General features: G+C 35.8%; 1 protein-coding gene across 1 annotated transcript in view; it reads right to left on the bottom strand.

The window, feature by feature from the left end:
• Window positions 1-2,372: 2,372 nt before the first annotated feature.
• Window positions 2,373-24,286, bottom strand: part of LOC136027098 (TAR DNA-binding protein 43-like) — a 40,399-nt gene continuing 18,485 nt past the window's right edge. The window contains exons 4-6 of the mRNA XM_065704047.1: window positions 20,997-21,137; window positions 13,575-13,863; window positions 2,373-5,181 (exon numbers count right to left, since the gene is read on the bottom strand). Of these exons, the coding sequence (XP_065560119.1) occupies window positions 4,562-5,181; window positions 13,575-13,863; window positions 20,997-21,137 (1,050 nt within the window). The 3' untranslated portion in view covers window positions 2,373-4,561. The remainder of the gene's footprint in view (window positions 5,182-13,574; window positions 13,864-20,996; window positions 21,138-24,286) is intronic.

The raw sequence follows: 24,286 nt of genomic DNA, 5'->3' as shown, positions 1-24,286 counted from the left end.
TTTCATCAAGGTTGCCAAAAGGACATACCTACAACAGCTCAGGAACAGCTAAGGATATTAAGTTGGCACTTTCAGCGAATGTTGGACTAAAAAGACACCTTTCTATATAAAGAAATTTTTCTATTTGCAAAGCTTAGTTTTTCTATTCTTTAAAAGTTCTCGTTTTGGTTATTTATTTCCTGTTGGAATACGTTTACAGATGTGAACCATGTAGATGGCACTGTATATTTGTTCACTGTCTTCACCAAAAGATTTGATCACATTTATATATTTTTTTTTTTCATTTTTTTTTAAATAGAAAGTTAATGCGGTCTAGGACAAAGTTCTCGCTGATTAAGGTTGTTAGAAATGATTAACAAAACCAACCAATGACGTGAAAGACGCCAAAAATTACTCGACAGCTTTCCTGTAACACATTCAAAAATTGGAGCATGGAGTCTTTTTAATAACGCGTACTTGAAAGCTGGCCTGAATGATACTGAATTCTGAATATCAGAAAACTACGCGTTACTTTTGATTAAAACCTTCAGGTCTAAAGAAAGAAATCACAAGATTATTTTTATTTACTGATGTTCAAGAATCCCACACATTCTTATCAACAAAACAGAAATTTACTTTTAAATATGCCATACATATTATGTAAACACACAAAATCAATTGCTTACATTCAGCACACCAAATCCATTAAAAAAAGAACGAAAAAAAGACCTTCAAAGAAACAACAATAACTACAACCACATCATTTTATACTTCATCTTTAACCTCCGCCACCAAAACAATCTTACAAACAACAATTGGGTCATTTTCAGAGGTTAATTGACAATTATTTGCTACTAGTCAACTAATAGAAAGTAACCTTTAAGACGGCGGTCAAATACTATACAATATTGCCTTGCTTAACAGAGTGTAGTCAATTCAAGGAAATGCTGGGGGCGGAAATGGGACAATGTATTTTTAAAGTCCAGGGGGAGGCGATTTCATGCGACAAGTTGCATGCCTTGTTCTGATTTAAAAAAGAAAAAGATAAAAATAATGGAGGTGACTGAGAAACTAATTATGGCTGTTAGGTGCCAGCCCATATTATTTTCAAAGAATATGAGTGATCACTCCAAAAAACACCTTGTGTTAAAGGCCTGGGAAATGGTCTCAGGGGAAGTTGGTGTTAGTGGTAAGCATGTCTACTAACTTTTTGTAGGCTATATTTAGTTCAAATTTCTAAGGGTCACTAGCAATCTACAACAAAACCCTGATTTTGGATGGCCTAGGTCAGACACAGGGTTTATCTAGCATTTACTATACTCTTTGGTAGGCCTATGCCTAACAATAAGTTGGGTCCATGACTTTCTTATGATGGCAATCAAGATCAAAGGTCTTCACTAGATTCAAGGATCGAATTTTCTTTGACCTTTGAAAATCTAGTGATCATGCAAATTGGGGGACCACTAGATTTGTAACATAATGTATATCCCCTTATAACTAAATCTAACTGTAGAGAAAATAAAATTTAAATGTCTTGAGACCTATCTAGACCATATCTAGTAGGCCAATAGAACTGAGAATTTCCATTGCCAAGCTGCTGCTAAGAATCAGAAACACAAAGAATTGAGATTAGAAAGCAGTTGTGTTTATAGGTCTTGAATATTTAGACCAATAAGATCTGTCATATATTTTACCACCTTTTAGTTAAATTCTTGTATAGTCATTATCTATATTCATGTAAGTCAATAATCAACACTTAGTTATTGATTCAATTATTTCCTTAACAAGTCTTGCTATTATAGGTAGCTAGAGATACTCGGTAGGCTATTATCATTAGGGAACCCTAAGTGAGTCATCTTTTACTTTTCTTGTACAAAACACTGGTAAGATTCTAGTTGAGTGACTTCTTGCTATCTCAGAAAGGGGTTAGGTAAGGAAAATGAAACTTTCAGGGATGGGTCTACAGGCTAATGTATATCTGGGGAAGGTATTTTAAAGTACCCACCTCTTCTCGTTCTCCCTCTAGAGAGCCCTTAGATTTGCTTACATGACAGTTCTATGCCTATTGAAAATTTGAGGCGATTGGGAGGCGATTTCATTCTTTTTCAGTTTTTGATGAAAATAAAAAAAAACATTTTTCAAAATCTAGGGATGGGGAAGCAGAAGGATCTTGGGGGAGGGGTATGCCCTCTCCCCCAAAGTTGACACCACTGACTTAGCGCAGAAAACACATATCACATGGATTAACAGTATTTCTAGTTAATGACTTTTAGAAACCAAGGGATGTTAATTTAGGAGTAACTTGCAGGAGCATGCCTTTGAACTATAATATTATATACATTCTATATTTACCAGCCTTTAGATAATTATTTAAATAAATTTGAAATATAATCTAGATCTTCCACAAAATTTATTATTCTTGACAACAACACTATCAAAATAATAAAAGAATTAGTTCAATTGAGTTTATTCTATTTGGTATCTGCAGCAACCTCCTGCAAATAGCCTTGCTTCAGTTAGATTTTTATATATTAGGATAAAATAAAAAGGTTAACTAATTTCAAATATGGATTTTTAAAGATAGAGCTTATAATACCCAACATAAAAAAAAACAAAAAAACTAGTCATATCATTTTAAAATAAGATAAGACTAAGCGAGTTCTTACTTTTATCCTTATCAAAACAAAGAGAGGGAAACAAGTAATAGTACTTTTAAACATTGCTATTGGAATTAAGCACATTTAATGAGGCATAAGGTAATACAGATAAAATGAGAGACGAGAGAGAGAGAGACAGAGAAATAGATGAAAAAGTTGGCATTTATGATAAGGTTTTGGAAAATATACAAAAATTATACTTAAAATTGCAAAAAGTTCCTTTGAGACATTATCATTGTTTTAGATCCTCTTTCATTGTCTTAAAATTTCTACGGATTTTACGGAATTGGAATAATAGAATTTTTTTTTCTAAATTAAAGTATTCATCTGAAATCTAAAGAATAATAAAAATCAAGATTCACAACCCCAATATTTCAGGTAGATTTCAAACAAGTCCTTAACGAAGAATAAAAAGCCAAAAACTGGTTGAAACAAAAAATAATTACATATCAAGGAACAAAATAAAGTAAGATATTCACCTTGAATATCTTTAAAAAAAACGACTGTGAAAGTATGCTTTTACGCCTAATCAACGACACCAAGAAAATGAGAAGGAATATAAAACACTCATTTACGAATCGATTTTACGTCCTCATTCATAAAACTTACAACAATGTAATCAGATCTGCATTAATACTAGGACCAAAGGTAAACCTGTTAAAAATTGTTAGAGGGACTTAAAGCTCGTTTAAAATTCTAATTTTGAAACAACTTCAATCAAATATATCTCAAGCAGGGTTCTCATAAATACGAGTTTTTAAACCCAGATCTTGGCAACCCTCAAAAAAAATTTCTGAGAAGAGTCTTGACTAGTAAGACGGAACCGACTCAAAACCAAATTAACATATACAAAAATACGGCCCTCTTTTAAGACCCATTCACACCGTTATCATACACGACGCTCTATACCATCATCGCAGTCACATTCGCCGCTTTATTCTATCTTCCGTTTCGAGGATACAAACTTAAAATCTCCGATTAAACTCTATTAAAAACCTGGCGTGTTTTTTTTTTTAAATAACATATATACATAATAAAATTAAAACGTGCCAGTAAAAACAAAACAATTGAATTACTTTTAACATTTAGATTGCTAACTCTAAACTTGAAACAACTTATGATACTGAGGGCTTTCAAAATGAGTTCATGATTACAGTACATTCAGATTTATCAACATTCAGATTATATATATATATATATATATATATATATATATATATATATATATATATATATATATATATATATATATATATATATATATATATATATATATATATATATATATATATATACATAAGGTTGCATCTACCCAATGGCGTAGCAGAAATTAGTCAATATCTTGTTTTATTTGCTTGTGTGTCTTCCGAGAAGTATTGCGAAACACATAAATCGAAAAGTGCGTGTTCTTACTATTTACAACCCAGCGGTCAGGAAACAAATATGGTTAAGTATCCTAGCTTTATAGAAATAAAGCAGAAATAAAAAGCCTTCTATTCATTCCCAACTTTAAGATGAAAGATCACGGCATAAACAACAGACTTAATGTCATAAAGATTAATATTTCGAACAGGAATAATGAAAGCCCTGAGCATGCATGAACTAGCAGGTCAGATCGGATAAACTTCTTATATGAAGAACAGCAGGTACCACCCAGCCAAATTGATAAAAACAATAATTCCGTTGTTAAACAATTAACAAAACTATTTGTCGAAGTAGCGTCGGCAAGTTGACGTGTAGGTTTACGCATTGATCTTACTTTAGCTTGAATTGAGAACAAAAGACTAATTGATCTAATAGTCCGTTAGATGAAAACTTGACACAAACTGCAAAGTGACTAAATGGCTGGACTGGGTTGACGAATGTTCTTGGAAAAAAACCTAACCGTTAATAATATATATCAATAATAATTTAACATCGACTAATTAAGCTTCATATTTCATATAGCCACCAGATGGCTGCTTTTCTCGCTGCATCCAAGTACCTTGTTGCTGACTCCCACTCGGACTAGGGCCTGATGGAGGTTCTCCGCCTTGAGGGCCACCCTGTCCCATCCAGCCAAGTAGTCCACCACTTTGCGTAGGCTGGTTCGGGTTAGTTGACGGCGGCAGCGCCTGAGGAGGTGGCACTTGAGTATTTTGACCACCTTGAGATGGTGGAACATTGGAATACCCACCCTGATCCTGATGAGGTGGCCCCTGAGGACCTTGTTGGAGGCCACTAATTAATCCACCCCATTGATTCAGAGCAGCAGCAACCAATGCAGAGCCCATAGGTAATCCCAGGTTTAAGGCTCCCATGCCAGCTAATTGGGCGGGATTAGTCCCAGGACTTCCGGTGATCCCTAAAGAGGAACCTAAAGCTGCTAAGTTGGGCAATTCACTTGGCCGTGTGTGGGGAGGAGGCTGAGCCCAGCCTCCCATCCCACTACCACCTTGGTAATGTGAACCGCCACTTTGATAAGGAGGTCCAGAACTTCCTCCACCAGACCAAGGATGGACACTTCGCCCGCTTCCATCCCTAGAATAACCGCTTCTTCCAGCACCTGAAAAAAGGAGAAGTTAAATATGTTAACATCCGTTAAGTTGTTCAGCCTTAACTTTTCTTTATTCAACTTAAAAAGTTGAATAAAGAGCCTCACAAGCAAGGCTGGGACAGTGCAAAAACATAGAAAAAACACCAATATCTCATCATAATAATATTTCCAAAAGTTAATGCAGCAAAAAACAAACAAAATAGGGACACAAAAGCAAAACACACAAAGAAGAAGATCAAATAATTTAATTTTCCATCATCAACGGTGAACAATCAAAATTTTAGCAGATAATCTTTAATATTTGCTTTTTTAAAGTTAGTTGAGATTTTTGGGATGGATCAAACAGAATTGTGTCATTCAGCTCATAATTGTTTGCAATGAAGGGCATTTAATACCTGACGGTAACAACTTTAAGAAAAGGAATAACGTTTTAGTTTCCGAAATATATCAAGTTTTGAAGGTCGATGTAAAAAATTTCCTAGTATTCTTATTGCCCTATTTTTTAGTACCTGAAAGGGTTTTATACGTTTCCAAAAGGTATTACGATATACAACTGAGCAGTAATTCAAATAAGAAGCAATTAGAGAGTGGCAAATTATTTTTAATATTGTAAATGGAAAAATATTCTTCACACTATACATCGACCCGACATTTTGAGCGTTTTAATCTTAAATACTCAATACGATTATGAAATGACAAAAGGGGGTCATGAAAAACTCCTGAATAACTATATGATTGGACCCTACAAATTTTTTGATCACCAACCTGAAGCTCCTGACAAGAAATCTCTCGAGTGGCACGTTTTGAACGACCAAAAACCATAAATTTAGTTTTTGTAAAAATTCGGTACTAGATTATTGGAAGCAAACCATCGATTAACTGAGGCAATGCTTATAGTCAAATTTTCGATAAATGTCGATGAATCCCTAGCTTTAACTGTTATAGCTGCATCACCTTCAAATAGAATTGCATGGCTAATATTCTCTTGCAAACCTGTTGGAAGATCATTAATATAAATCAAAAATAAAAGTGAACATAATACTGAGCCTTGGGGGACACTAATATCAATAAGACTTTTTAAATCAGTCATCACCGACATCTACTGTGATTTTCTATCCGCACTGGTATGATTTTCAAATTTGTAATCCTTTCCCTCTTATGCCGGAATTTATCATTTTGTAAAGAATAGTTTCATGATTTATAGTGCTTTCAAATGCTTTTTTACACCATAGAAAACAGTAGCCACATGGAAATCATCATCTAAACAATTATTTATTTCTAACTAGCTGTTGGGGTGGCGCTTCGCGCCACCCCAACACCTAGTTGGTGGGGCGCTTCGCGCCCCCCCGCGCGCGTAAGTCGTTACGCGCCATATTAGTTACGCGCCATTGTAGCTGTGTCCCTGTGTCCCACCTGTGAATAGAGATAGATATAAATATATATTTTTAACTACGTAAAACATGCGAATATACAACATTCTTCGCTGTCCCATTGTCTGTGCATATAAATAGCATTTATATTCCCTGTGTCCCGGTCGTCATTTGTGTCCTGGTGTCCCAGTTTGTAATTTCTCTTTGAGTGTCCCGGTCGTCATTTATATTCCCTGCGTCCCAGTGTCCCGGTCGTCATTTGTGTCCCAGTGTCCCGGTCTGTAATTTCTATTCAAACAATCCCTGTGTCTCAGTCGTCAATTATATATCCCGCCTGTGCCCCGGCGTCCCCGTTGTAGTTTAAACATTTTTCCGTGAACGCATGTCTTAAATACCATTAATGACGTCACCGTCATTGCAAAAATGACGACAACTAACTTCATGACGTCAGTCAACACAGAAACATGACGTCACCTGACAGACAGACAGACACACAGACAGACAACTTATTTTTATATATATAGATATATAATTTATATATTTTAGTTTTTTTTTGTAGTTTTTACCCTTTTTTAGTTTTTTTTTTAGTTTTTTTTTTCTTTTTTAGTTTTTAGTTTTTTACCTTTTTTAGTTTTTTTTTTAGTTTTTAGCTTTTTTAGTTTTTTAGTATTTTCTTTTTAGTTTTTTTGTAATTTTTACCTTTTTTAGTTTTTTTTCTTCTTTTGTATTAATGCTAAAGCCAAGGTTCGAACCTCTCGGACCTGGAACCTGGAACATAACGCTTTACCAACTCAGCTACTTCGGCTTGAATACATTCGTTTTTGATTTGGTATATGATGAAATAATTCAGACGTCATATAATGTCGTCACTCGACAGACAGACAGACAACTTATTTTTATATATATATATATATATATATATATATTAATTGATATATAATATTAATTGATATATAAATTGAGGTATCTTTAACTTAAGAACGGGTGACCAGATCTTAATGAAATTTGATATTTAGAAGGAACTCATGTCTCAGAGCTACCAGAAAATACCGACCAGATCTTTTGACATTTGGGGGAGTTGGAGGGGGAAATCGGAAATCTTGGAAAATGCTTAGAGTGGAGGAATCGAGATGAAGCTTGGTGGGTAGAATAAGCAAATGTCGTAGATACGTGATTGACGTAACTGTACTGGATTTGCTCTCTTTGGGGGAGTTAGGGGGTTGGGTTCAGTGCTTTGGCGAGTTTGGTGCTTCTGGACGTGCTAGGACGATGAAAATTGGTAGGTGTGTCAGGGAGCTGACACGCCTCAGGGATCTTGACGTGTCAGGGATCTTGAATGACGTCACCGTCAAAGCAAAAATGATGACAACTAATTTCATGACGTCAGCCGACACAGAAACATGACGTCACCTGATCCACAGACAGACAGACAACTTATTTTTATATATATAGATAGATAGATAGATTAATTGATATATAATATTAATTGATATATAAATTGAGGTATCTTTAACTTAAGAACGGGTGACCAGATCTTAATGAAATTTGATATTTAGAAGGAACTCATGTCTCAGAGCTACCAGAAAATACCGACCAGATCTTTTGACATTTGGGGGAGTTGGAGGGGGAAATCGGAAATCTTGGAAAATGCTTAGAGTGGAGGACGTGCTCAACTGTAACTCCACTCGCCACTCTTTGGCGAGTTTGGTGCTTCTGGACGTGCTAGGACGATGAAAATTGGTAGGCGTGTCAGGGAGCTGACACGCCTCAGGGATCTTCACGTGTCAGGGATCTTGAATGACGTCACCGTCAAAGCAAAAATGATGACAACTAATTTCATGACGTCAGCCGACACAGAAACATGACGTCACCTGATCCACAGACAGACAGACAACTTATTTTTATATATATAGATAGATTCAAGAGCTGCAACTGTGGTGTTCTGTCGAACGGTTTGCCATAAATCCAAATTGATGTTTATTAAAGAAATTTATTTTATCCAAATAGCTAGAAATCCTTTCTTTAAAAAATTATTCAAACACTTTAGATAATGGCGATAAAATTGCATTTGGACGATAATTATTTACATCAGATTTATCACCTTGTTTATACAACGGAATTACTCGGGCAATTTTCCATCTACTAGGAAAGATACCTGAATTGATGCTCAAATTGAAAATGAGGATAAGTGGTTCAAAAGTAACTCTGGCAATACTGTTTTAACAAATTTGTTGATAGTTGATCATGTCCCACTGAAATACCGTTTATTATATTTTTGATAATCTTTTGGAATTCTGCAAAACTAACAGGGGTCAGAAATATGCTCGTACATTCATTGGGGGGTAAATATTGTTTATGCGACCTGCAAGAGGACAAATCTATTCCTGCTGAAACAATTGATTGACCAACACCAGCAAAATAATCACTAAACATATTAGCAACATATTGCGGTCCTCTAACTTCTACACCATTTGTATTAATTAATACCTCAGGATGTGATAACTTTTTTTTAATTTTATCCTTAATTAGATTCCAAGTTTTTCGAGGAGAATCAGAATTTTTAAATGAATTTTCATAATACACTCTTTCATTTTCTCTAAGAATCCTTACTTACAGATTCTTATAGTTATTAAAACGTATTATATTTATTTCAGTGGGATACTTCATATACTTCAATACATTTATATTTATGTTTTGCATTGCATTTCCAGAAATCACTTCTTTTATAAATTCAACCTGATAATATCCTCATACAGTGCCATATGGCAGCCAAACGTGCACCTTGGGTACTATTTCTGGAACGGAAAGCCAGGGAAGAAAGAAAAGGGTACTTTAAAAATCTTCATGGACGAAAACCTTACACCTTAGGTATACAATCACCCTCTTATATTTTTCCCATCCCACCCCCTTAATATTTTTCATAATTCGATGCTTTATTTGAAGCACCATACTACCAGAAAATTTTCTCTTCCCACAAACAACTAGCGGAGGATCTGGCACGCATTAGCCAAAAATGACCATCTCCACCCAACTTATTTTTATTTCTTCTTTTTTTTTCTTCACCGCTAGCAGGTTACTGGAACATCATAGAGAGTTGTTTGAGGAATCATTTGAAAGCTAATTCTTAAACATAAGCGATTTTTATAAATTTAAATCGATAACGCAACCAAACAGTATCAAGCAGGCGCCAAAAACTGCACTTCAGGTGTCATTTCTGGAATTGAAAGCTAGAAAAGAATGAAAAGCGTACTTTAAAAATTTCCATGGTTGAAAACCCATGACCTGGAGTTTAAAATCCTCCCTTTTGTATATCTCCTCCCAGCCCCCTTAATATTTTGCATAAATCCTCCACTGACTAACAGAACTATCAGGCTGCAACATCATAAAGAGCTGTTTAAGGTCTCAATTAAAAGCTAATTTCTACATCTACATGCTTTTTATAAATTCATCTTGAAAACATCGTGATAAAGCGCCATAAGCCCCCAAAAATTATACTCTTTGGCGTCATATGTAGTGTAAAAAGGCTACGAAGCATGAGAAAAACACAGTCATAGTCTCTATGGCCGAAAACCTTAAAAATTAGTTTCAAAATCCTCCCCTTTGTGTACTTTCTCTCTTATCCCCCTAGTAAGTTTCGTAAATCGTGAGAAGACTGGCAGGAGTACCAGTCTCTGTAACATCGTAAAAATGTTTAATGCCGAATTTTAAAACTCTTGATTATGCCTATGTGCCCTTTGTAAATTCATCTCGATAACTCCACCATAAAGTACCATGTGACATCAAAAATGGCCTTCTTCTGGAGTAGAAATGCTCGGAAGCATAGTAAAGGCACCATACTAATCTGAAGGGTAATAACCAGGGGTTTATGATCCCTCCTTTTTAGTGCTACCACTCTCAGACTATTTAGCGAGTTAGCTGAGGGAAAATCACAGCCTATAGTAAAAAAGTTTAAAAACGCACAAAAAAAAGGTCTAGTGAGAATTATCACCGTTTGAAACTATTCTAAAAATGCTCTTATTATTTTGATTAATCTTAAATAATAGAAGTTCATTACAAAAAGAAATTTATAGGCACTACAAGAAAGATCCTGAAGAAAATCTTCATATTTCTGGCTTCCCTAATTTAGCGTATTTTGGTCGTATAAAGACACGCATATACATACACCCACTTTACCTTCCAATTTTTAAAGTAATCCGCCAAAATAACACATATACACACACTGAATGGACCTTTTAATATTTGAAGCGAGTCAATAGAATAACAAAACGAATACAGTCGAAAAGTCAAAGCACAGCCGAAATATAAACTTAAAACTATTAATATTGATTATTTCTAGAAATACTAATTACAAAAATTGATAGAATATTAAATAGAAATATTAAATATTTAAATTAATAAATAAAAACAAAGAAGAAAAAGACTAGCGAAAAAATTACTATACCAAACTTACTATGCCTAGTCTAGTCATGCCTTTACTGAAAACTAGCATCAAATATTTTCACTATATGGTATTTATAAGGTATTTGGTTTACCTTTGTAAAATGTAGTTTTTCGCGAAATGTGTCTTGTAATACACTACCTTTTCGGTAAAAAATAAAAAGGCCGTTTGAATATTTTTGAAAAGATTTCAAGGTATAGATGTGTCCTGTGGTGGCGCAGTGGATTTGACCTTAGCTTGGTAATACGGGACCCAGAGATCGAATCACGCTGCAGGAATGCACTGCAGGGCCGACGCTGGGACCTTAGTAGTCAAGAAGCGTCGTTAATTCTTAAATAAATAAAAATAAAAGGTATAGATGAAAATATGGGGATAATCTGTATATATTTTTTCACTAATTATACTGGAATGTTAGGATGTTACGATTGTTAGGATGTTAATAGTAGGATAGCCAAGGCTAAGGGTGTTTTTCACAGTTGTAAAAAGTTTGGAAGAATAGGATGATAAGTTTGCGAATTAAGATTAGAATATTGGAGGCTACAGCGATGATAGTGGTCAAATATGATTCTCAAGCATGAGCACTCCGGAAAAAGGAGGAAGATTTGCTATATGTTTTCCAGAGAAATTACCAACAGATTTTTTTGGCAGCCCAACTGACTGACCGTATTTTAAACAATTGGCTGTACGAACAGTGCTGTTCAATCACGTTTGTTAGGGCTGTTAAAAGAGAAAGATCGGGATGCCTAATGCACGTTCTGCCGGTGAAGGATGACAGATTGCCAAAGGTTGTCCTTTTCGGCCAACCGTATAGGGATAAAAGGAACGTAGGTCGTTCGCGGTTAGGGTGGGAGGATGTCGTAAGGAAAGATTTAAGGGAAATGGAGACTTCCTAGGAGGATTTGAAATGGAAGGATTTTAATAGATTGGGATGGAGGAGAAGCGTGCGTAGCTGTGTTGGCCTCAGGCGGTTTGATGCTGTGGTGAGTTTTAAACGGAAAGATAGTATGTTCGAAAAATTATTTAGGATGCAACTCACCATTAGTAACCAAGTTTATGGGTCTAATGGTCTGGTGATATCGGATAGAATGGAGTTTCTAGACAGACTACTAACATTTTATTGAACTGATGACCAGGTTTTGTAGAATCAATTCAGTCCCTCCCCCTTTGTAGAGGCCAGAGAGGAATGCAAATGACTGTGGTACTTGGTTCCCACCTAGTTTAGTTAGGATTCCAGCCTAATAAATCCGGTTAACACAAGAATTTAGGGCCTTTTCCTCCCACAGAGGCCCTAATTGGACCCCAGAAAAGCCACAGCGCAAAAATTAGCTTTTAATATCTGCCATTTTTTTACAAATACGACGTACTGTTCTTTTAGCACCCAGATAACAACTACTCACTGCTCCCAAATTACCCAGAGAAAAAGGGCCGGCTCTGACCCCAAAAACACAAGTGGAGCACTAACTTCTCTTTCCAAACGAGTTTTATTCATACTCAGTAGCCTATGTTGGTGGTATCCTCATGACAAGAACTTAGAAAATCCTTCTCCATATACGGCAGAATGGGTATGAACTCCCTAAAATACAGCTAGGACACTTCCTTTAACTTCCAACCAGATTCGGGACAGATCCAATCATCTGTTCAGGTAGATGTCATAGAAATAGATCTTAGAGATCACCTCCCCATAATGCCAAAATAGGCAGGGATTCTAAAAAAAAAGAACTAAGATACTTGCTTTTACTTCTGACAGAGTTTACCTTGATGTCGTGATTAAAAGTATTTAGGATCCATCCTCTTTCCCTACTCTTAAAAGATTTTATTAGGTTCATATCCCAAAAAGGCGTAAATAAGAAGCTGGTACTTCCTTTCAACAACTGGTTTACTCCCCCCCCTCTCCTCAATAGTTATAACTAAGACAATATCTCTTGCTTTTCAACAATTTTGGTCAAGATCAAACTCTCCCTCTTGGAACATATCCTAATGACAAGAATTAATAGTACATGATGTACAACAACACCTTCTGGTACATGTACAAACGACATTATCCTAGGAATTTCCCTCCCTTTCTCTCAGCTCAGGCCCCAGCAAGACTAGCTTCAATCTATTGAGATCAAAACCTTGCATAGTAATGTCAAGAAAGTAAGATCGAAGTAAAATCTTCCATAAGTACTAACACATTAAGAATTGGGATTTCTAGATTGATTTTCAAAAATTATTCCCTATAAATCTGGAAAAACTACAAACATTCCATAGATCTCGACTGGATTGTAAGTGTTTTGCTTCTTATCGCAAAATTTTGCAAATTTCGGGAATATCTTTCTTCCTTTGACGATCCCTGTATCTGAAATATTTCACGTCACCGAGTTACAGACCGCCCACACTGCAGGGAAGATATATGGAACTAAGTAGTCAAGAAGCATTGTTAATCTGATATATCTACAGACTGCCCATCACAATTGAAAAAAGTAAAAGAACAAAGGAGCTTGTTGCTCTTAAACCCAATGACGATACAATTAGCTTTCAACGTATTGGATTGTACAATGGAGACATTAACGATCCTAGAAAAAGAGAGAAAGCAAATAATCGAAAACTCATACCAGCTGGACTTCCTAGTCCTTGAATTCCTCCTTTTGACTGTAGATCTGTCTTTGGGCTGGCCGTTGAAACATGAACAGATACTCCTTTGATTATATGATCTTCACCACACAAAGAATTAGCTACTTCTGGGTCAGCAAAAGTCACGAAAGCAAAGGCTCTAAAAGGACGTGGAATAAACACATCAGTCACTTCACCAAATTTTGAAAAATACTCTCTAATTTCATCAGGTGTCATGTCTTCCGTGCATCGGCCAACAAAAACCTTGCATGGTACTGAAGATTCTCCTGCCTAGAGATATTTAAAGAAATGAGTAAGATTATGTTATATGTAACAAGCCAAGCATAAAAAGACGAGGAATACTTGCCAATCAACTGTTCAGTTAGATATCATAGAAATAGATCTTAGAGAACACCTCCCCCTAAGGTCAAAATAGGCAGGGATTCTAAAAAAAGAACTAGGATCCTTACTTTTACTTCCGACCAAGTTAAGACCAAGAGAGAAGAGAGAGAGAGAGAGAGAGAGAGAGAGAGAGAGAGAGAGAGAGAAAAAGAGAAACTTCGTAGATACAAAGATCCATACGAATAGTTTTTAGGCTGCAGTGAAGAAGCAGTCTTCAGTCTGCAGAACAAAAATTCTTCTCCTTGTTTGGATGATTAAGGAGACGTTTTCACATAAATTTTGAATCTCACAAGAAAATTATTTGTTCCATAGCACATAAAAACTTGAAACTGAAAATTCCAGTCTTTAAATGGGAGGCACAATCACGGTTGTTGCTTTTCACAGTTACGGCAACATCTCACAGGGCCTTGGCACCAAAGGTCTAGTTAGAATAGTTTATTTCATGCAGTTTTATGGGTTCTTTTTTTGTTTTTAAAACCAACAGAGGTTAAATTTAAAAAAAAAGAACATATAATAAAACATCTAATAGAAATCATTCTACATTAGTACACTGTTGACACCACAATAGCCCTTTTCCAATCGTCTTTTAATAGCAATATATCTAACACACCATCTCATCCTCTTACGTCCCTGAGAGGAGGAATTTAAATTATTAAATGTAAGCAATATTTATAGCATTATTTCCCAAAAATAAAAACTACAATAGCAACCGATTATCACTTTTTTTTGTTGAGAGTTATGTCCGAAATAATTTTTGACGATATTAGGGATTAATTAATATAGAAAAGCTAAAATAACCGTCTTCTCGTTTATAAATAAAGGGTTTTCTACCTCAACGTTTTTATTGACGTTGCATTCTGAATTGTTTATAGCAAAAAAAGTGATCTATCATGGTTGCAGCGGTAGCTGCAACCTAGCAAAGAACGCACCACAGCCTATAGTAGACACAAAATTAGAAAACAACTATAAACAAACTGGCTAGTCAGAGAAAATTACCATTTGTAGCTGACAGGAATGGTAACTACTATCTCAATTAGCTTTAATAGTATAATACTACTTTGAAAAATCAAATCATGGAAATTTCGAAAAATAGCATGAAATCCTAAAAGATGGCACTAGATCGAAACAATAAGTACACCACTGGAATCGCCGCTGCCAAAAACCCATTACAGAAGCCTTAAAAACCGCTGGCTTGAATAACAAGAACAGTTCCTTCTTTTTTATGGGTAGCGCTGATGTGTCCTCTTTTTCTTCTTCTTCTCTGCTGGCAGGGCATTGAATAATCATAGTGAGCTATTTAAGGACTCATTTGAAACTAAATTGCTATATCCACGAGTTTTTTGAAGTACCAAAACACAATTTAAAAAAATACAACTCTTTTTTTTAATCTCATCTTCGCCTACAAGATGATACTATGTTCGTGATGCATAAGAAGCAATAAATGTATTCTTAAATAAATAAATCATATTATAAATTCATTCTGCCGAATGTGAAAAAATCAAAATAATCCTATCCGACAAGTCAAACTAACCAAAAGATATGAGGGATGTAACATGTAACTAAGTATTTCTGAAGAAAAAGAAAAATTCGATAAGATAATATACCACTGGCTATAGCCAGTTAAAGAGGACTATCTTTTGAATCAATCAAATGTCTTATTTTGGAATAAAACTTGAAGAACTGAAAAACGTTAACAATAACATCGAAATTGAACTTTTCAACATTGGAGGCATTAAAAGCCTTTACACTAGGCTGCAGACATCACCAGAAATAGGAATTGAAGAAGATGCCACAAGAGAACAGGAACGAAGAGCAATGTTTGGGAGCAATAAAATCTTTTCGCCTCCAAAGAAGAGCTTTTGGCGATTTATATATGAAGCACTTCAGGATCTCACACTTATTCTCCTTATAGTGGCCGCTGTACTCTCTTTAGGATTATACTTTTATGGTTGGAGCACAAGCGATGGCAAAAGCTCAGATAATGACCATAAATGGATTGAAGGTGTAGCAATTCTGACGTCAGTCATAATTATAGTTCTAGTAACTGCTATTAATGACTATATGAAAGAGAAGAAGTTCAGATCTCTCAAGAATGAGGTGATGAAAGAACAAAAGGTGACAGTTTTGAGGCGGAAGAAACAAGAGCCAATTCCTGTTGATCAGCTCATGGTTGGTGATATTTATTTAACGAAATATGGAGACATAGTACCAGCTGACGGTATAGTTTTGAGTGCACGGGATCTAAAAGTGGACGAATCCTCCTTAACAGGAGAATCAAAACTTGTGAACAAGATTCCGGAGGTTTTACTAGTTTCCGGTTCGCAAGTCCAAGAAGGTTACGGAACGGTACTTATTACAGCCGTCGGTAAACACTCTAGAAAAGGAGAAATTATGGTACTTTTAGAAGAAAGCAAAAATACTCAAGAAAATGAAGGATCCTCGGGAAACGATATTGAAGCACAAATTCCACAAAAGGAGACAACAAAAAAGTCACTTATGCTAAGTTGGATTAAAAAGATTTTTTGTTTGTCAAAAGAGACAACAGAAGAGAAAAATAATACAAGAAGTGTATTACAAATGAAACTTGATCACTTAACAAAAAAAATACTAATATTCGGAGTGACTATTGCAGTACTGACTGTTCTCATCCTTATAATACGATTTTCGGTTCAGGAATATCTAGTTGAAGAAAAACCTTTTGTCGCAAAAATATTTTTCGAAAAAATGATAGGTTTTGCTGCCACGTTCCTGTCAATTTTAGTAGTGTGCATTCCTGAAGGATTGCCTTTAGCTGTTACAATTTCACTGGCTTATTCCGTCAATAAAATGTCAAAAGATAACAATTTAGTTCGACACCTCTATGCTTGTGAGACCATGGGAAATGCAACAACTATCTGCACAGACAAGACAGGAACTTTGACAAAGAATCAAATGTCTGTGGTTCAGTCCTATATTTGCGAAATGGAACGACTTCACCCTCTTTTGAACGATTCACTTTCAGATGATATCAATAAACTGCTGTCAGATGCAATATCGATTAACAGCGCATATACAACGCGGATTGAGCCACCAAAGAAACCAGGAGATTCAGAAGTACAAAACGGCAATAAGACGGAATGTGCTTTGCTTAAAATGGTTTCAGAAATAGGCTACAACTATGATGAAATTAGGACGATCCATCCCGAGTCCCAGTTGCACAAAGTCTATCCATTTAATTCTACAAGGAAGTCAATGAGCACGGTGATCAGACTCACAAACGGGGACTACAGAGTTTACGTCAAAGGAGCAACCGAGGTTATACTGAGAAATTGTTCCTATGCTCATGGGAAGAGTGGTCAGCGCGAGATTGTGTCATTAGATATTTCAAAATATACTGCCGCTACAAAGAATATGGCCAAAAAAGGGCACCGTACAATTGGCATAGCCTATAAAGACTATGTATTCATGAAGCCAGATAAGAACCAAACGCTTATCGAAGTTGAACCAGACTGGGAGGACGAGAACTCAATCATGAGCGATTTAACGTGTCTAGCTATTATCGGAATTGCAGATCCTATTAGAGAAGAAGTACCAGATGCTATTGAAAAATGTAAAAAAGCAGGAATAATCGTTAGAATGGTAACTGGTGACAATGTTATCACTGCAAAAGAGATTGCAAAAAGATGTGGGATATTGACAAATAGAGGGAATGAGCATATAATGGACGGAACAGAATTTAACCGAAGAATACGGGATAAAAATGGGAATATCCAGCAGGAGTTACTGGATAAAATATGGCCTGACTTGCGCGTTCTTGCACGTTCATCTCCTACCGACAAGTATACACTTGTCAAAGGAATAATGGATAGTAAACTGAGTAAGAATAGAGAGGTAGTTGCAGTGACTGGTGACGGAACTAACGACAGTCCAGCTTTGAAAAAAGCCGACGTAGGATTCGCGATGGGCATGAGCGGGACAGAAGTGGCCAAAAATGCATCGGATATTATTATTACAAATGACAACTTTGAAAGCATAGTGAAAGCTGTTATGTGGGGTCGAAACATCTACGACAACATCTCGAAATTTCTACAGTTTCAATTGACTGCTAACGTAGTAGCATCGATAGTAGAAATAGTGGGAGCCAGTGTCTTCCTAATACCTCCGTTAAAAGCAGTACAAATGTTATGGCTGAACCTTATCATGGATTCACTTGCATCATTAGCCCTTGCTACAGAAACACCACACCCTGACTTACTTGAGCGTCGCCCATATGGCCGTAAAAAACCAATACTATCTAGAGGCATTTTAAGAAATATTATTGGACAGGCTATTTACCAGGTTGCAGTTCTATTCATTCTCATGTTCGCTGGAGAGAAGATATTAGGCGTAGAGAATGGAGATGTAACTGACCCAAAAACAATACAAGAAATTCGTTTCACAATGGTGTTCAATACATTCTTCATGATGACGTTCTTTAACGAAATAAATTCAAGGAAACTTCACGGTCATAGAAATGTATTCAAAGGAATAACGTCCAGTTATATATTCGATATAATATGGTGTATAACTGTAGGAATCCATATAATAATGGTGCAATTTGGATACAAAGTATTATCATCTGTCCCGTTGGGCCGATGGCAATGGGCTATTTCCATAGCGTTTGGTATCGGTACTATGGTATGGTATCAGTTAGTTGTATGTATTAAGGTTAAAAATATTCCAAAAGCGTTAGAATACAAGAGAGGAGATCCAACTGAAGAGGAGATCTAATCACATTCTAGGTTTTTGTGGTTTCGTGGATATACAAGGTTGCGAAATATACTTACCTTTATAAACAGTCTTCAACCTGGAATCAAAGACCCCCCTAACCCCGTTACATAGTTCTCGCTTAGTCAAAAACACTATCATAACAGAACAGTTTTAAGACCAGTTATTTGATCAGCTAAAGACCGAATGCTCAAGCGATGATCTTACCATCAACGTAGCCAAGTCGAAGATAATTTGTTTCAACCATCTGGTGCGGAATAGAGTTATGCTTTTCCCGATTGTGAATGAAATGAAAATATTAGGGAGTTACTTTCACTAGTGACTGTAGTTTCAGTGCCCATATTAATTTAACCATCCACAAGGCTAATGCAAGCCTTCAGACACTTACCAAAATGAGGCGTTTTGGGTTTGATACTGAAAGTCTTCTCCATCCCTACATGTGTTATGTTCGCCTGTTGCTCGAGTACGCGTGCCCGGTGTGGGGTCTATCTGCTATCCACACGCCGTACCTATTACGCGACATATAATCCGTCCATAAAAGAGCAACAAGGATTATACTCGGAAACCGCGACATACCCTATGATCAAAGCCCTCGCTAAATTAAATTTATCTCCACTTAAAGTCCGGCTTGACACCTGATTCAGCAATTTGGAAAATCCGTCTTAGCCAATACGAACCAGCCCCTCCCATTAGTCGAACTCGGTTACAAAATAAACTTCTACCCCCTAAGGTACGAACTAATCGTTACGCCAACTCATTTGTGCCTTTCTTCACGTCAATTTTCAACGCTGAGTCGTAGTGTATGATTTTTGTTTAAATGTATGATTTTGCAAAAAAAAAACAAATGAATTTAGATATGCTACAATGGTTTTTAAATATACCGATCTCTCTCTCTCCCTCTCTTCCCTCTACCACGCATCTGAGCAAGGGGAAAAAATACCAATTTCCATATAATTGAATAACAGGGCGTCAGTATATCCAAATATTAGAAAGATTTGAAAAAGCCTCAGTCAAAAAGCCTCATTTGTTAAAAAGCAAAAAAGATTTAATTACTAAAAATATTAATATTACAAAGAAAACATGACAATACGCGTCACACAAATACTAACTATCTTAAAAAACGGGCTTCCAGATGAAGACTCTTCATGCTTAGTATCTAAGTGATGGTTGTATTGGGGAGTTTCCCAATTAGCCGTGAGCAAGATCACGCCTCCTATGGACAAGTTCCCACATTTCCAAATGATTGTCAGCATAACAATTCTGTTAAGATCAAAGTTTTAAATTTCGTTGCAACTAACACTAAGGAAATCCGTTGTTTGTTTGTTGAAAAGAGGTCAATTTTTACTGTTTATGGCACAAAACTCGTCTTTAATTGCATGAAGCAGTAATCATTTTGATTAAGTGATATTGAAATATATTTGTAACTGAAGAAAAGAATACGTACAAAGTACATTCATTACGTTTATAAAATAGGGAAGGCCGTGATTAAGTGAACTTGAAAACATCGAGGTTCAAAATCGAAGTTAGGGTAGCCTTCTGTCTCTCAATTCTCTAGGGACTGTCGATTATCAGAAACCCTTCTAATAGCACTTATTCATTGGTGAAAATAGCTGGTTAATTATACCAGCTTGCCAATCTGGTCTCTAGGGATGTTATCTGCGATCTGAAACGATTCTTTCTGGCAACCGACTTGTAAAAATTTCAGGTAGCTGAAAATATTCTATGGGACTGTCTGAAAACAGGAAAATACATCGAAAATGGTTGAAATCATCTTACAGGTTATTGTCTTCAGCTCATGATAGTACCGATTTTGTTCTAAAAGCAATATCATTCATAGAGTACACTTGTGAAAAAGAGCGAGACATTTTCTAAGATTTGTAAGCAATTAGAGGAAATAGAGCAAAATCTTGAGTACTTTTAAAAAATAAACTTTCGATTTCAACATGGGATTTTCGAGTTCTATCAGTTCACTTAATCACGATCTTAAGCAATTAAATTGAAAATATTAATTCAATAACAAAAGATTGATTTAATTAATCATTTAAGCATAAACAATAAGGGACAACGTTGACTAGGTAAGCTGGTTTAGTAAAGACGCATAGTAACGTAAACTTGATTCTAAATGGTGATTATTTTTAGTTAATCAAGCATAGACCATTTTACACCCTTACCTTTAGTAGCTTACGATATGGAAATTCAAAATACTTGAGGAATAAAAAAGGCAAATTAAAAGAACGAGATAACAAGAATTTTGGAGTTGTTTTTAAATGACAAACCTTTGAATTAGGTATTTTCACATCACACCATCTACCGTCGATAAGATGTCGCTGTGATAAAACGCGCAATTGTGAATCGTAAGAACCAAATCGTATGAAACCAAAACCTTTGGATTGACCAGTCTTTGGATCTTTCTTTACCTGAAAAAGTTGACAAAAAGTAATTCACCCCAATTATAATGTACAAATGCGGAATTAGAAAATCAGAAGAAAAAAACCTTTGACAGAATATATTCTGTCAGTTTCACTCTCGATTCTAGGTGATTTCACTTTCAGATGTTATTCCGCATTAGAAGTATGCTTTTTTCCAAGATCTCAAAAGCATTAATGAAATAGTTTATTATTCTGGTAAGGCGATGTAGTACCTTAAAGCATGGCCGTATCTCGTCCGCTCTACATTTTTTAGCTTGTCTCGCCAAACCACATAGAACTCATTACGCAGTTTCGCCAGAACTTGCAGAGTTTGGACAAGTGATCCAAATAAACGACAGAAAATAAAAAGCTGGAGTTACATTTTTGGTTACATAGTGACAACATCAAAGTGAAGGGAAACAAAAACATTTACTATAAATTGTATTGTCAAACAAAAATAAGGTTGGGTAGTGAATTAACAAAAATGTCATGACCTAAAAAAGGTGCCGGGACGAACAAGAAAGGGCACAGCGAAAGAAACCCTAGAAATATTGAAAAAGGTGAAACGAGTGATAGCTCTATAGAAAGGAGACCTGAAACCAAAAGGCATCGACCAGTCAGCAAGCTCTTCGCATACTGAACTAATAGAGGCTGAAAGTGTGGATATAGCCCCACTAATAGTGGAGCTCAAAGAAAATGAACAAGGCCACAAAATCAGCAAAGTTACTGCGTGCCTATGGTTCTCAAGGAGTTACCAAGTACAGGAAGAAATGAAAATCATGGCAAGAGGAGATATTCTAGTTAAAGTAACGAATTAAATTCATTTTGAAGATTTGAAGGCACTCGACTATATTAACGATTACCGAATTGAGGTATCACTGCCAAAAAGCTTAAGCCAATTTAAGAAAGTCGTTACATTGTATGAAAACACCAACCCTGAAGAAATGGACCAAATAGAAATAAAATGGAAAAATAAATACGGCCTCTCAAAAATTGAGAAACTTTTAAAAAAGATAGGGGAGGATTTGATGCCCACTAAACCCTTAGTATTATATTCAAATGTTCCAATACCAGATAAGGTTACAGTTGGACCACTAAGTTTTCCTGTTAGGCCATGGACACCCAAACCTAGAAGGTGTACCAACTGTCAATTATTTGGCCATATAAAAGATGTATGCCGTACCAACACGCAAACTTGCGGAAAATGTGCCTGCAGAGGTCATTCTGCGGAAAATTGTACTGAAAGTCAGATTAAGTGCAGAAATTGTCAAAGCACAGATCACATTAGTGGGGACAAAAATTGCCAAAAGTACAAGGAAATCCTGGAAATCAGTAAAATTGTATCAAAGAACAAAGTTCCTTGGAAAGAAGCAAAAATGACCTATGCCGAAAAAACAAAAACAGGACTTGAAAGACAAATGCCTATCGACTGCACCAACCAAACCAATAATTCGTTTTCGGAAAGAGCTCACGTAGAAACAATTGAACCTGCGCAAATTCAGAAAGTATTGAAACTACTTATAGAGACTATAAAAAATAGTATCGAAAACAAAAGTAAATGGAAACGAGATGATTAAAGAAATTAAAAGAGCTGCAGAAACAATATTCCCCGGCATTATTAATTCTGACGAACCTGAAATAGAAGAAAGATTTTTAGCAGTAACTGAACATGAATCCAGGGCCTAGTAAGAGTATCCAAGATAGTAGATTAACCAGAAACAGTAAAATGAAGTTTTGGCAATTAAACTGCAACAGCTTAAATAAATCGAAATTGGCAGAATTTAAGAAGATATTAATGGATGAGAACCCTACAATAGTTTGCTTGCAAGAGACATGGTGGCACAGTCCAATTATTACTAATTTTAAGGGGTATGAAATAGCCAGAATAGACCGAGAAAACACAGGAAGCCAACAATCAAAAGGTGGAGGAGTAGCTATCTTAATAAATGAAAATCATTTCCAAATAACAGAAATATTAGATGTGAGTGATAATATGATAAATCTAGAAGTTGTTATAGTAAAATGTGTAAGAACAGATGGTGCGGTTTATACCGTGGCAAACATTTATAATAGTAATGGCCAAAACACTATAAAAAATGATCTTGACTTGATTTACCAGAAAATGAAGGGGACCAAGATCCAATGTGGAGATTTAAACGGCCACTCTTTTTTGTGGGAATCTAATGGTAGACAAAATAGGTCAGGACAGGATATTACAAATTTTGCCTATGATGTATCTGATTTGGCATTGATAACTCCCGCAGATACAGTAACATATATGGATATTCAAACTAATTACTCAAGCACCATTGACCTAACATTTGCATCCTGCCAAATCATGCAAGTAGCGGAATATAAAACAAGGGTAGATCTTGATATAGGAGTCCACATTCATTAATACAAATAAGCTTTGACCTACTACCGGAAAAGGAAATGCAGTATTATAAAAAGAGGAAATTTAATCAAGTCGAAATTAGTCATATATGTAAAAAACTAGAAGAAAATTTACCAGAAAAACTAAAGTGCCTTGAAACAGATACTAAATAGTTTATGTCAATAATGGAATCCGCAATCAAGGAAATAAGTGCAAATTGCCAAAGAAAGTTGAAAAAGGTGCATTTACACGGCTGGAATGACGAAATTCAGAAACTGGTGCAAGAGAGAAGAAAGGCCAAGAGATACTTCCAGCGTCAATTTAGCACTCAGTTATACATCCAATACAAGGAGCTAGATGCAAAAGTAAAAAATAGAATAATGAACTTAAAACGGGACATGTGGAGAAAGTTTTGTGAATCAAAGTTAAATATAGATACCCCTATTAAGAAGATGTGGGCCACGTTTAATACCTTAACCAGGAAATTCAAAGAAAAAGCAAACAAACCAATACAGGACCCACATACTGGACAAATCACAAATGACCATAAAACCATTGCAAATATCCTAGCGGCAGTTCTTGTCAATAAAAGGGAGCAATTACCAAGTTACTCTACAGAAGAAAAAAATACTATGAAGAAACAAATTGAGGTTGCAGTCAAAGAAAAGGGAGATTATGACAAAGACTTTGATATAGAAGAACTGTATCATGTCATAAATAAACAACCAAAGAATAAATCTCCTGGGTCAGACGGAATTACAAATGATGTAATCAAAGAAATGGG

This window comes from Artemia franciscana, chromosome 5, assembly GCF_032884065.1.
Source record: "Artemia franciscana chromosome 5, ASM3288406v1, whole genome shotgun sequence".
NCBI lineage: Eukaryota > Metazoa > Arthropoda > Branchiopoda > Anostraca > Artemiidae > Artemia > Artemia franciscana.
Note: the sequence above shows the minus strand (reverse complement) of the source record. Positions and strands in the feature narration are given on the sequence as shown.